Source organism: Pseudophryne corroboree, chromosome 10 (assembly GCF_028390025.1).
Source record: "Pseudophryne corroboree isolate aPseCor3 chromosome 10, aPseCor3.hap2, whole genome shotgun sequence".
Taxonomy (NCBI): Eukaryota; Metazoa; Chordata; class Amphibia; order Anura; family Myobatrachidae; genus Pseudophryne; species Pseudophryne corroboree.
Genome location: NC_086453.1, coordinates 334121174 through 334134839, shown reverse-complemented (window position 1 = coordinate 334134839; position 13666 = coordinate 334121174). Strand labels below are relative to the sequence as shown.

The following is a 13666-nucleotide window of genomic DNA, read 5'->3' as shown; positions in this document are numbered from 1 at the left end:
AATAGGAGGACAATAACACCGTACATTGGAGGTAATTCCAAGTTGAACGCAGCAGGAATTTAGTTAGCAATTGGGCAAAACCATGTGCACTGCAGGGGAGGCAAATTTAACATGAGCAGAGAGAGTTAGATTTGGGTGGGTTATTTTATTTCTGTGCAGGGTAAATACTGGTTGCTTTATTTTTACACTGCAATTTAGATTGCAGATTGAACTCACCACACCCAAATCTATCTCTCTCTGCACATGTTATATCTGCCCCCCCTGCAGTGCACATGGTTTTGCCCAACTGCTAAAAAAAATGTTCTACTGCGATCATCTTAGAATTACCCCCATTGTTCACAATATGCAGAACTTATCTGATTTCTGTCAATCTGAACCACTTTAATATAACATTGTGACTTGATATATATATTTGATGCACAAGATTGTACGCAACACTATGAAAAATCTTTTGATTGTTCCCGCAGAGAAAACACATAAGAAGACTGAACTATTAAGGTTATCTATTATGGTTATCCTATTCTTATAGAAAAATGTACTATGTGTTTGTAACCATTTATTGCACTGTATTGGAAAGTAACATTCCCTAATCTTAGATAAAATATTAATTGAGTAATCAGTTGTAGTCTTTGCCTGTCCATTGTTGCATAACATTTTTATTAAAAGTGAAAAAACGAATTTAATACAAGTGCATAGGAGCAGCAAGACATAAACAGTATATACCTTGTATTTATAGGGATTGTATACACCTATAGATACTATTTGTATTAGAAATTACTGTAGTTTGGATTATTAGAAAATGAGAAAAAAAATAACAATTAACAATACTCTAAAATCACATATTAAGAGCTGTACTGTATGTCAAATTGGCTGAGGGCTATAGAAGGAAAGAATAACTAAGGTAGAACAATAGTTATTAAAAAGCTTTTGAAGGAATAATCCATCAAGTGACCACTACTTAGACATTCTTAATATTCCCTTTGACAGCAGTTAGGACCATAAGTTTCTTATAATCTGTAAAATCATTCTCTACTTTTCTATCAAGCAACTCACAGGACTCAATTTCATATCCTTCATCAGTGAGGGTCTTTTTTACAAAACTCTCATCATAATTCAATGCATGTAGCCTTTCATTACCAGCAGTGTAATAAGTGATATTTATGCATGCAATTAAAATTAAGTGTCCACCAGGCTTAAGCAGCTTTGACATCTTCCTCAGGTTTCTGATGTAATCTTGTTTGTCATGACTAACCACGTCCAGCACCCACGCTGTGAGTATACAGTCGGCTGGTGGCAACACCTCTGGATCAGTGAGATTTTCTTTTCTGAAGTCAATTTTCACAATGCGTTTAATTGTTTCCTTTAACTTTTCTTCCTGTACTTCTTCTGGGTCACTAAAACAAAGAAAGCATTACTGTACACTGAGTAATGCAATATGGTCAAGTGTCATTGCAGAAATGTACTTTTCACTTAAGTTCTTTTATGTCCTCACCCACAAAAATTAAACAAATCAACTCAACTCAAATAGTTTTTACCTGTAGCTAATAATGAATTTTGTGCAGCAGTTCAGTGGTCTTCACCATCCTAAGTGTTCTTTATGTGTAAGGTATCTGAATTAAATATTTTCTTGCATGAATTACAATATGCACAATTGGAACTATGGAATCTGGAGGCATATTCACTATTGTCATCTAAGTGTCTCAAACAATTTTTGATATGATATTTATTTTCAACTTACTCATCCTTAATGTTCTTATATGTGTAGAATCATGATACAAGGGGAAAAAAGTTGCAGGTGCACTATCTCACACTAGCTCAACCTGTAATAACCAAAGGCACTTAGCATAATCCTGGCCAGGGCTATGAGCTTTCCCACCGCACCAAGGTAGCCTCTCATTGAGTAAGTCCCTAACACTAAATATAGGGGTTCAGGTCCCGGGGGGCAGGACATCCCAGAGCCACCCAGCCAGACAACCCCAGGGCATCGCAAGAGTGATACAAATAAAGAGTTAAAGAGGTAGGAGCAGCTACTGCTGCATGTGTGAGTGATGTGAGGAGTAAAAAAATAATAATGTGAAAGTGTTACATATATATTAAACAAACTATAAGTGCCATAGTGTATTGAAATAGTGTTAGACTGCGATGCCCCAGGGACGTCCAGCCACGGTAGGTACAGGTAGCCCCGCACCACAGAGAATCCCCCCAATATTGACTATCATAGTAAACAAATATACGAGTCTTACCTCAGTGTGCTCACTCCACATATGTAAGTCAGAGTGCTGGGTTATCTAATTAAAATCAGTGAGGGGTGGTTGGAACAGGGTGCTAAACTAGGCTGAAGGTGTCTCATGCCTTCAGATATATGTATAAATACATAGAATCAGTTACGAAAGGAGGGGGGCCCTAGTTTGCACACCATAATTAAGTAATGAGGTGCTACTCTGCTTGAGACTTGATACAGTATACAAGGGGAAAAAAGTTGCAGGTACACGATCTCACACTAGCTCAATCTGTAATAACCAAAGGCATTTAGCATAATCCTGGCCAGGGCTATGAGCATACCCATCGCGCCAAGGTAGCCTCTCATTGAGTAAGTCCCTAACACTAAATATAAGGGATCAGGTCCGGGGGGCAGGACACCTCAGAGCCACCCAGCCAGACAACCCCAGGGCATCACAGGAGTGATACAAATAAAGAGTTAAAGAGGTAGGAGCAGCTACTGCTGCATGTGTGAGTGATGTGAGGAGTAAAAAATAATAATGTGAAAGTGTTACATATATATAAAACAAACTATACGTGCCATAGTGTATTGAAATAGTGTTAGACTGCAATGCCCTGGGGACGTCCAGCCACGGTAGGTACAGGGAGCCCCGCACCCCAGAGAATCCCCCCAATATTGACTATCATAGTAAACAAATGTACGAGTCTTACCTCAGTGTGCTAACTCCACATATGTAAGTCAGAGTGCAGGGCTATCTAATTAAAATCAGTGAGGGGTGGGTGGGGCAGGGTGCTAAACTAGGCTGAAGGTGTCTCATGCCTTCAGATATATGGATAAATACATAGAATCAGTTACGAAAGAAGGTAGGCCCTAGTTTGCACACCATAATTAAGTAATGAGGTGCTACTCTGCTTGAGACTTGATATATTATACAAGGGGAAAAAAGTTGCAGTTGCACTATCTCACACTAGCTCAACCTGTAATAACCAAAGGCAGTTAGCATAATCCTGGCCAGGGCCATGAGCATACCCATCGCGCTAAGGTAGCCTCTCATTGAGAAAGTAAATAACACTAAATATAGGGGTTCAGGTCCGGGGGGCAGTTTTTGATATGATATTTATTTTCAACTTACTCATCCTTAATGTTCTTATATGTGTAGAATCATGTTTTACCTGATGTCGCCCAGCTCGGTAAGAGCCTGACATGCATGAGTCCAACTGAAAGCCCCAGTGCGGGTTTTCACCCATTTGTTGAGTTCCATAATACATGACTCTCTTAATTTTAGTATAATGATCTCTTTAAAAAAATCTGTGATATCAAAAAGTTGATGAACGATGGATCCGAGGCTAATATCAAACAAAGTTTCTCCTTTAATGCGCCCTAAAGGGAAGAATCAGATAAGTGAGTTAAAGGCAAATAAATTGATTGTTTCTCTCAGCATGGGGTACATATTGGGCCTAATTCTGAGTTGATCGCAGCAGCAAGTTTGTTAGCATTTGGAGAAGCTTAGTGGATATACCACAATAGAACTGCGCTCAACCACTAAGGTGTGTGTGTTTAGCTAACAAATGCACATCAGATGTCATAAAGGATAATGTATGAACAGACCCAAATATGAGTTTGCACTTGGATATAGAAATCACAAAAATAACAATATGATGCAAATTAATTGTTGTGAGCCACTGTATTTATTGTATAATGGCCAATCTAAAGGTGTGTGGTTAATGCCCAAGGTGGGCGATATTGTCTCTTATAAAGTTCATGCAGGTTATAATACAGACTGCTGCGTCCCACACATCTGCTGTTGAAAAGTCTTTAAGAAAAAAAAAATAATAATAACAAATGCTGGTGTTGATAAAAAAATCTTTAAAACCTTCACTATGCCCTGAGCTTACAGTGGTGGCATAAGTGGGGTAAAAAAGGGATCTCCGGACTGGTTTCCCCTCTCTGCCCCTGCTGCCCATGGTACGTCCTTGTTCAGACGCCCCACGGGTGCAGGTCGGTCAGAGAGGTGGACCTGTCTAGCAGTGGGGAAAGGATTCAGATGCCGCTCTGCAGAGCGGTTAGCTGCGCCTCTCCCACCGCTTACAGAGAACTCACCTGTTGCCCACTCACGCCACACTCCATCACCGGCTTCCTCCGCTGTCTGGAATCCTAGCAGCACTGCTGGCTTCCAGGTCTTTTCGACGTGGGAAAGAGTCTTCCTGATGAAGTCTTTGAATCTGTAGTGGTTCTTTCTTTGTAGGAGCGTGGCGTGCGGCAGGAGCGGGCGACAGGTGAGTTCTCTGTAAGCGGTGGGAGAGTGCATCATATTGTTATTTTTGTGATTTCTATATCCAAGTGCAAACTCATATTTGGGTCTGTTCATACATTATCCTTTATTACAGCTGATGTGCATTCGTTAGCTAAACACGCACACCTTAGGGGTATATCCACTAAGCTTCTCCATTTACGTATAGGTGGGTTGGAACACCTATCAGAATGAGCAGCACACCCTGGCTAGCTATAGAATAAAGACACTCAGTGCGCAGAACCCTCCAATTTATAGTGTTGTTAGCAATTGGGCAAAACCATGTGCACTGCAGGGGGGACAGATATAACATGTGCAGAGAGAGTTAGATTTGGGTGGAGTGTATTCAAACTGAAATCTAAATTGCAGTGTAAAAATAAAGCAGACAGTATTTACCCTGCACATAAACAAAATAGCCCACCCAAATCTAACTCTCTCTGCAAATGTTATATCTGTCCCCCATGCAGTGCACATGATTTTGCCCAATTGCTAACAAACTTGCTGCTGTGATCAACTCAGAATTACCCCAATTGTACTGAAATACATTTTATGATGTTTTTTTTATGGCACAATACAAAAGTAATGGAAACATACTTTGTATGGGACATTGTATTAGCTAGAAAAGCATAAATATATACTGGCGCATCGTCTTATGGTATTGATTGTGGTATGCGACTCGCGGGATAGTGGGAGGGTGCACATGTGCGTGCCCGCAATTAATTTATGTTAGATGGGAGACCAGCGGGAGCGACTCAGTTCATCATGCCGCGGCATAGCATTACCACGTTGGATATGCAACAAAACTGTAACTACAACAACACTGGAAGAGGACAAAACTGAATAAAAATAGCTTCATGACATCTCTCCCTACACTCTGTGCGATGGCACAGGCCATGCTGCAATACTTATGGCCCTGCTGTACACTGTAACGTCATCCATTTAATTTATCTGTCACTTAGAATAACCATGCTGTATCAATTTATCCTGAATACAAACCTGTTGCTAATGCGCTGTGCAGCTTCTCTACAATAAACACCACTGTCTCCTCTCTGAACACACTGTCTGGCTCAAAGTAACATTTAAGGTAGCCTCTAGAATCCATCCCATGCAGATGATAAAACTTCAAATTGGATCTGGCTTCCATTCTCTTATCTTCTTTATCACGTAATGGGATGAGTCTCTGATCTGTAACTGTAGTTTATAGTAATACAGTACAGTATGTTTGTATGGATGTTCTCTTTATATGCAAAAGCAGCTTACAGTTATTGCCTTTATACTCAGAATGCTTTCATACACAGCTGACTATAAATACTGTATATCACAAAAATCTTATGACAATAATTAAAGATAATTCAATATTTAACCTAACCAGGTGATGTTACACCAATCCAATGTGCCATGAATCATCATTGTTTTGTTTCTGTTTGTGTTTAAACCTCTTTGTTCCATCTTAGTGTAACCTGTCCTTTACCGTAAAAGTCTAGTGTGCTACAGTATGAATTGCTCCATGACTAGTGCCTCCACCCGAACATGTATGTAGTTGTTTGGCATATGGGGCTTATTCACTGTTGTGTACTGAACAGCTACAATACTATGTGTACAGAAATTATTTTTTTAACTTACATATAAAAAACCAGAACCGTAACTAGGTGTGGGCGGGTGGTGATTAGCACACAGCACATTTGCGCTGTGGGTGCACGATCAACCCTGATTGACAACCGCCAGCTGGGGGACAATAGCCGTGGAGATGCAGGACGTACCTTCCGTCCTTGTCTGTTCCCCCATCTGAAGCTGCTGGAGACTCAATTCCCACTGGAAGCAGGCACCTGGAGCCGCAACTGCTGGTAATGATAGAGGAGCTGTGTACGCCAGTCTCTCCAGCCTCCCCTCTCCATCTCCTCGCCTGAGGACTGAATGGGCATTGGCAGCAGGGGATCACTGATGTGTGAAGCTATCATTTGTCTCGGCCAGGATGGCTCCTGCTCTGGACCTCCGGCGGACTCTGGTGCAGGGCTGTGGGGACCTTCCCTGCGGGCTCCGTCTTATCTGCCACTGCACAACCCAGGCTACTCTGGCTCACACTACCTGTGGTCATTACTGACCCACCACCCTCATTCCCTTTAGCTGCCCCCTTCTCTCTGGAAGGTGATGGGAGATCTTGTTCCCCAGCAGATTGTTTCTCCCTGCTGCCAGCTGGTGCTAGCCTCGTGTCTCAGTACCCTGAATTCTTTATAGTGAGTCTGGAATACCCTGAGCTGAAGCATCTTTTGTACAGGTCTCTGGTCTCCAATACCTACATTCCTATTTACCTTACTGTCCCCATGTTGATACTCCTCTATAGCTGAGATGTCTGCCATGACACAACTGCTAGCTGCAGCACTGCCCACTATAACAGTAGCATTGCGCACGGCTCTACTACCGGACGCAAGGGATGCTGATGTATTGTAGCCAAAGCGCAGCTCGGTCTCCATGTGTGATCTGTCTCACTCCTCCCCTTTCATGCAGCAGTGTCCCTACACCCGCCCGGGCCAGAGCCATGCAGGAGATGAGATGCTGAACGAAGCACAGGGGATACCGGGAGACGCTGCCGTCGTCTCATAGGTAGAGTGTGTCCCCCATGTGCTCCACCCCTCTCTCTCTCTGTCGCCTTCTCCCCACTCTCTCTCTTTCTCTCTACCTACCACCACCTTTCTGTTTCTCTACTTCCCAACCATATATCTCTCTCCCACCCCCTCTCTCCTGTGACTCTACCTGCCGTAATGTGCAAAAGGGGACTCTGCTGCCGTAATGTTTAAAAGGGGTACTCTGCATGCCATAATGTGTAAAACGGGGGACTCTACCTGCTGTAATGTGTAAAAGGGAACTCTACCTGGCATAATGTGTGATAGGGGCTCTACCTGGAGTAATGTGTAAAATGGGGATCTACCTGATGTAATGTGTAAAAAGGGCTCTACCTGGTGTAATGCGTGTAAGTGGCACTACTGTGCTGAGTAATTTTAATAATTAAGAGTACTGTGCAGCGTAATATGAATTGGTATTATTTTGTGGCCATGACCCTTCCCATACCCCTATATTTTTGGCCCTATTTTTAATGGGGGGGCGATGCTGTTTCTTGCACACAGCGCTAAATGTCTAGATATGGCACTGTATAAAACTGTCCCATTGTCACCACAAGTTGGGGAAGAAAGCTCCACTTAGCATCAGGAGGGGGCCTAATTTGAAGGATTTACTCTTCAGTCCAAATATGGTGCAGAGTACAACTCCTGGGGGCAACTGGTTGAATAATCGGACTGTTTGCTTTAAGTGCTTGGGCTGTACGATATGTGGGGCGCTCATAATGGAACAAATCTTCTGTCACTCATGAATTGGAAATAACATTTTCCTGCACCACTGATGGACTTGTCAGCTTGATCACGTGATTTATTTTCTAATGTGCCCCTGTGGCCTTATGTATATCGGAAAAACAATAAAGAATTTTAGGGAGAGGATGACACATCAGTCCCCTATCCATTTCACATATTCCATTGGTGCAATAGATAAACCTGTGGAAGCGCATCTACTTCAAGTGTGTACATTGGGCAATAAGATTATAGATTGGATTTCCCTTTTCAAGAGAGGAGGGGACGGTGGCCTATGGTTATTAAAATGTGAATCCAGATGGACACATCAACTGGACGCTGAGGCCTTAATGAGGTCAACCCGCTAAGTATGTTTCTATATGATAAAACACACACAGTTTTTGACCAGGCGCTGATCAGCGTAATTCCTGTGCTGCCAGTAATATAGGGTTTGTCCAACCCTATAGATCATACAAAATAAGGAAAGAAATATATTACAGCATTTAGGAATTTATTTCAACAATTTATTAAAAATACAATATTTCTTCATATTGGTGCTTATTAGAATTAATGTTACTCTAAACCAGCAAAGGTACTATATACAGTACCAGTGCTGTATGAAAAAATAATGTCCAAGATTCTTGAGGGTGCATAGCCCCCCTGAGTTTGGGAGCCTGGTACAAGCATACTCCTTTGTCGCTGCTGTTACCAGACCTGGCTGCTGTGTCCACCAGTGACTGACATCACAATACATGTCCGCCGAGTTGTGACATCATGCATGACACATTGGTACAGTCAGGGGGAGATAGGCCATAGGCCTCACCAGGAAGAATCCTGGTAGGCTGATGTGTCTGTGTGGCCTGTTTTGGGTTGTGCCATGTGTCTCCAGCCCATATATGACAGTAGGCCCATCCACCACACTCAGTACACTGCATTGTCCTGATTCATGGCTTCACAGTACGTTATACTGTGCCTCTTGTGCTGCCCATGTTGAGCCACTTCTAGACAATAGTACAGGGCCACTTTTATTTCCCAATCTGCCCCTCAGACACAGCGGCAGCAAAGACGCAAAGGAAATCTGCATTTGCATACAATCAGGCCCTATAAGGTAATCACCCATTGTCAGGATGGTCAAATTATTGTTGTTAGTGTTTTTATAAAGTATACAGCTCAGTAAATACAGTAATGAACAGTTAAGCTACTGCATATAAGTCATAAACATCCTAGTGATATTTGGTGGACCCCTTTTATTAAAGTAAACCTTAGTTACCTTCTATACCAGTAAATAAAGACACGGAGACATGATTTTGGCAGAAAAATTGCTAGCTATTTATTTGACCCTAACCATAGCAAACCTGTAAATGGAAAAATTTGTTAAGCTGCCGAATCAGCCGGCAAAATGGTGGCAGAAAAAAGAACGGCTCTATTAACCTATTGGTAAACTTAAATTGGTAAACTGACCGAAACCGTCCAACACCTTATCAAAAACCGGTAATAGGTGTCAACACAACCCCCACAGTGACTTCCCACCGCTCCTGGGTGCCCTGCCGCTGCCTCCCGGATGGGTGGTCGAGCGGCCATTAAGTCGATGGAGGTGAGTGCACCTAAACCAAATAAACTGAAACTTACTACCTATATAAACGATACAACTACAAACTGCCGTTCTTTTCCGCCAAAAGCGAAGGACTCCCTCCCAGAGTCCTCGCACCGCCACCATAACCTACCCTAACTCCTGCAACACTAGGAACAGATCCTCCAGGAAAAACATCATCCCCTCATTGGATAGATGTACACCATCAGGCCGAAAAAGGTGTTTGTCTCGGAACCGAATCCTAGGGTGGCGAACCACTTTGCCTCCGTGGGCCAAGACCCACTTCGCCACCGCCCCATTCACCTTTATCCTGGCCTCATCTATTACGCGTCCGTCCTCCACACCGCGCCAACTCAACCTTGGCACCATCAGGGAAAAAACCAATACACAATTGGTCCATGCTGCGGCCACCTTTGCCAGATCTTGTATCATGGCCCACCGTAGCTCCAAGGAAGTCCTCTTCCCCAGGTCGTTGCCACCTAAGTGGACAACCAAAACCTTGGGAACTCCATGCTTCCTAGCTTGACTGACTAATCTACTCAATAGATCTGTCCACATCATTCCTCGCCAACCAAGCCATCTGATTCCCTGACCTCCAGGAAACCTCTGAGCCGTATCAGAGGCCAAAAACCTAGCTGCCCAAAAGACATAAGAGTGGCCAACCACCCAAACGGACAAGCCATCAGCGAAACAACCTGAATGGAAGGAAAAGGGGTAAAATGTGTTACTAAAATCTATGCCATAAATCGAAATTGCGTTCACCTGAAGGATCTGCCAAAAAGAAAAATTATTTTTATATTCCTAAGTCGCAGCAGTCACGGCCTAGCCGATCTCCCGAGGTTCTAATAAATTTGAAGCAAAAGCATTAAGACATTAAGGGAAAGGAAAAAAGAAATCAAAACGAAATCAAACAGGGGGGGGGGGGGTATGAAAAAAGAGGGTAAAACATGAAATAACTCAGCTGGAGGTGAAAGCATAAAAACCTGCTGAGGGACTTTGATAGCACAGATTAGCCGAATTAATGATTAGAATTCAGTCCGTCAAGTCAGGCAAAAATAGCAAAATAACTCCAGACCCCCGCTGTCGGCTCACGCCCGCAGCGGCAAGTGGCTAATCCCTGAGTAGGATCACACACGGTAAACGAACCAACATACAGTGAACATAACATATGCATAAACCAAGCAAACCTTATCTTACACTAACTTATTGACGCCAGCTACGCTTACGCAAAGTATCTCAGGCGACGGGGCGAATGTACCGCTTATAACAGGACGACTTCCATCGTCCCACCGCCTGGATCTGTGCTCCCGAAAAACCCGCGGCCGCTGCCGCCGTAGCAGCCCCAATGCGGAAGGAGTGTGTACCGAAGTGGGAGGGGGAAAGGCCCAGGCTCGTCAGACAGCGACCCATCATCCACCGAAATTGGAACTTTGTTACCGGCAGCCCATCATAGTGCAGCAACCACGACCCCCGACAGTCGGGCCTTACTGCTCCATATTGTATTGCCAACCGTACCGGGCATATGCTCTCCTCAAGTGCCGGAACCAGTGTGACCCATCGGCCCTTCCCCACCTGGTCCGTCTTAGAGCGTCGCAATCTGCACAGCAAGGACCTCCCACTCACCACTACGTCCCCCACCAGCATGCGCGAATCCGTTTGCTTAGAAGGCGCTACCAACTCCGAAATCCTAAAAGCGCCGTGGTAGGCCATCGAGAACGCCAATCTAAAAAGCAGCGATTCAAACATAGACGATGCGATGGCTCCAACCGACCCAATGATGCCAGGCAGCAAAGCTGCATCAATGGGCCGCCTCCTGTCAGGCGGCGTAGGTGCTACGCGCGCCCATCCTTTCATAGCCTTAAGCAGAATCCCGCTTTTCGTCAGATCGGGAACACCCTTAATTCTGCAGAAGAACGCAATGCCAGCCAAGTACCGGGACACCACCGCTCTAGATCTACCCGAAACATAAAGCTGCCAAATAAAAGAAAGCATCATCCGATGCCCGCTCTTACCTCGTTGCTTCCGTCCTCTAGCAAATTCTTCCCATTCGCTCCAGGCCTGTTCGTAAGCCTTAAGCGTGGATGGCGCGACCGATCGCAGTGCTAGACCTTCCAGTCCGGCTCGATGACCTGCCAGACATAACCGGGACAATGAAAACCCCGTTGATCGGCCTCGGGAGCCAACAAGTAAAACCTATCCCAATGCCCTCGCGATAGCGCATCAGCGACCCCGTTCTCCAGACCCGGCACATGCTGCGCACGGAACCACACGTTCCTGCGCAGACAAGTAAGCAGCAACTGCCCTAGCACCCGCAGCACCACCAGCGATTTAGCCCTCTGGTTGTTAATCGCGTGCACCACGCCCAGATTGTCGCATCTGAACAGGATGCTGCGATGCGCTAGCCTCTCGCCCCAGATCTCCAGCGCAACCATGATGGGAAAAAGCTCCAGGAGCAGTAGGTCCCTAGTGAGACCCGCCTGGTGCCATTCCGCTGGCCACGATGCCGCGCACCAAGATCCCTCCAGATAGCACCCAAAACCGGATGCCCCTGCCGCGTCGGTGAAAAGCTGCAATCTGGCGCTATCTACCGTCGGTGCCTGCCATATTCGAACCCCGTTAAAATCTTCCAGGAACGAGGCCCACACTGCCAGATCTCTTTTTATCTCGGCCGACAACCGTACAAAGTGGTGCGGCCTGGCACACCCCGCGGTTGCTCTTTCCAGCTTCCGGCAGAAAACCCTGCCCATCGGGATGACCCGACAAGCAAAGTTAAACATGCCCCGCAAGGATTGCGCCTGCCGCAGCTTAACCTTACGCGAGCCCATGAACTGGCCAATGGCCTCGCGAAGCTTAGCCACTTTGTCCAAAGGCAGGCGACACTCGCCTGCCACTGTGTCGATCTCGATACCCAGAAATGACAGGCAAGAGATCGGCCCCTCCGTTTTGTCTTCGGCAACTGGCACTCCGAAGTGACAAAACAATGCTCGTATACTGAAAAGCAGGTTGCCGCACCGCGGCGAACCTGCCGGACCCGTACAAAGGAAATCATCGAGGTAATGGGCAACGCCGTGCCCACCCGACGAAGACTCAACGCACCAATGTAGGAAGGTGCTAAAGCGTTCAAAATACGAGCATGAAACGGAACATCCCATCGGCAAACATTTGTCGATGAAATATTCCGATCCAATCCGGAAACCCATAAAACGGAATGAGTCCGGATGGAGGGGTAGCAATCTGAACGCGGATTCGACGTCAATCTTTGCCATAAGGGCCCCAGCTCCGTAGCTGCGGACCAAATTGAGCGCCTCGTCAAACGATTGATATACCACCGAGCAATGACCCGGAGGTATAGCGTCGTTGACCGAGGCCCCCGGTGGGTAGGAGAGGTGCTGGATCAGTCGGAAGGCCCCTGGTTTCTTCTTGGGTACCACCCCCACCGGGGAGATGACGAGATCAGCCACGGGGGGTGATGCAAACGGCCCCGCCATCCTGCCCAGCCTGACCTCCTTATCGACTTTTTCCCGCAACACTAAAGGCAATGCCCGAGCCGACTGAAGGTTCCTCTGCGCCCTAACTGTAACCTCGCTTGCAACAGGCAAGCGGAACCCAAAACTAAAACCCTCGTATAAAAACCCGGCATCCTCCTTATTCGGATACCAACTCAACCATTTACGCATAGCCTTTAACCTAATTGGCGTTGGCGCCCTGAGGAGCACTTCCGCCGGGTGCTCCTCTAGAGTAGGGTTGTTTAGCGCGGGGACCCTGCCGAGTATTCTTGAAGCAGGAGGAGGCAGGGTGGGAACCCCCGCAATGGAGGCAAGCGTGACGGAACCGACACTGCTTGCCGTAGGTACATGCCGCGTTGTTAAACGCGAAGCATAACCCTTTCGTCGCTGTCTGTTTCCCAGTCCGAACGGCCGACCTAACTGGCTTGGCCAACCCGCCGTCCCCGCCGGGCGCATGGGCGGACGGCCCGACCCGGTGTCCGTCCGCCCCTGTGCCCCGGGGCTCCTTGGCCTGCTGCGAGGCCCTGGTGACCCTAAGCCAAACCTCCACGTCCTTGAACCCGAAGTCCATAACGTACAACCCGTCCTGTTTCTCTCTGAACTCTTCATCATATCTACGCCATTCGTCACCCGCCGACGTGCGTTGCATATCATGCACGAGGTGCAGGTACCGGATGACATTCATATGCTCGTCTGGCCTGTCCTCAAGGTAACAAGCAG

General features: G+C 46.0%; 1 protein-coding gene across 1 annotated transcript; it reads right to left on the bottom strand.

Annotated features, from left to right (window-relative positions):
• Positions 1-958: 958 nt before the first annotated feature.
• Positions 959-12232, bottom strand: LOC134965344 (nicotinamide N-methyltransferase-like). The gene is made up of 3 exons (XM_063941814.1): positions 11399-12232; positions 3394-3601; positions 959-1394 (listed from the first exon to the last, which is right to left on the bottom strand). Exons 1-3 carry the CDS (start codon positions 11433-11435, stop codon positions 959-961), a joined length of 681 nt encoding a protein of 226 aa, XP_063797884.1. The 5' UTR covers positions 11436-12232.
• Positions 12233-13666: the final 1434 nt, after the last annotated feature.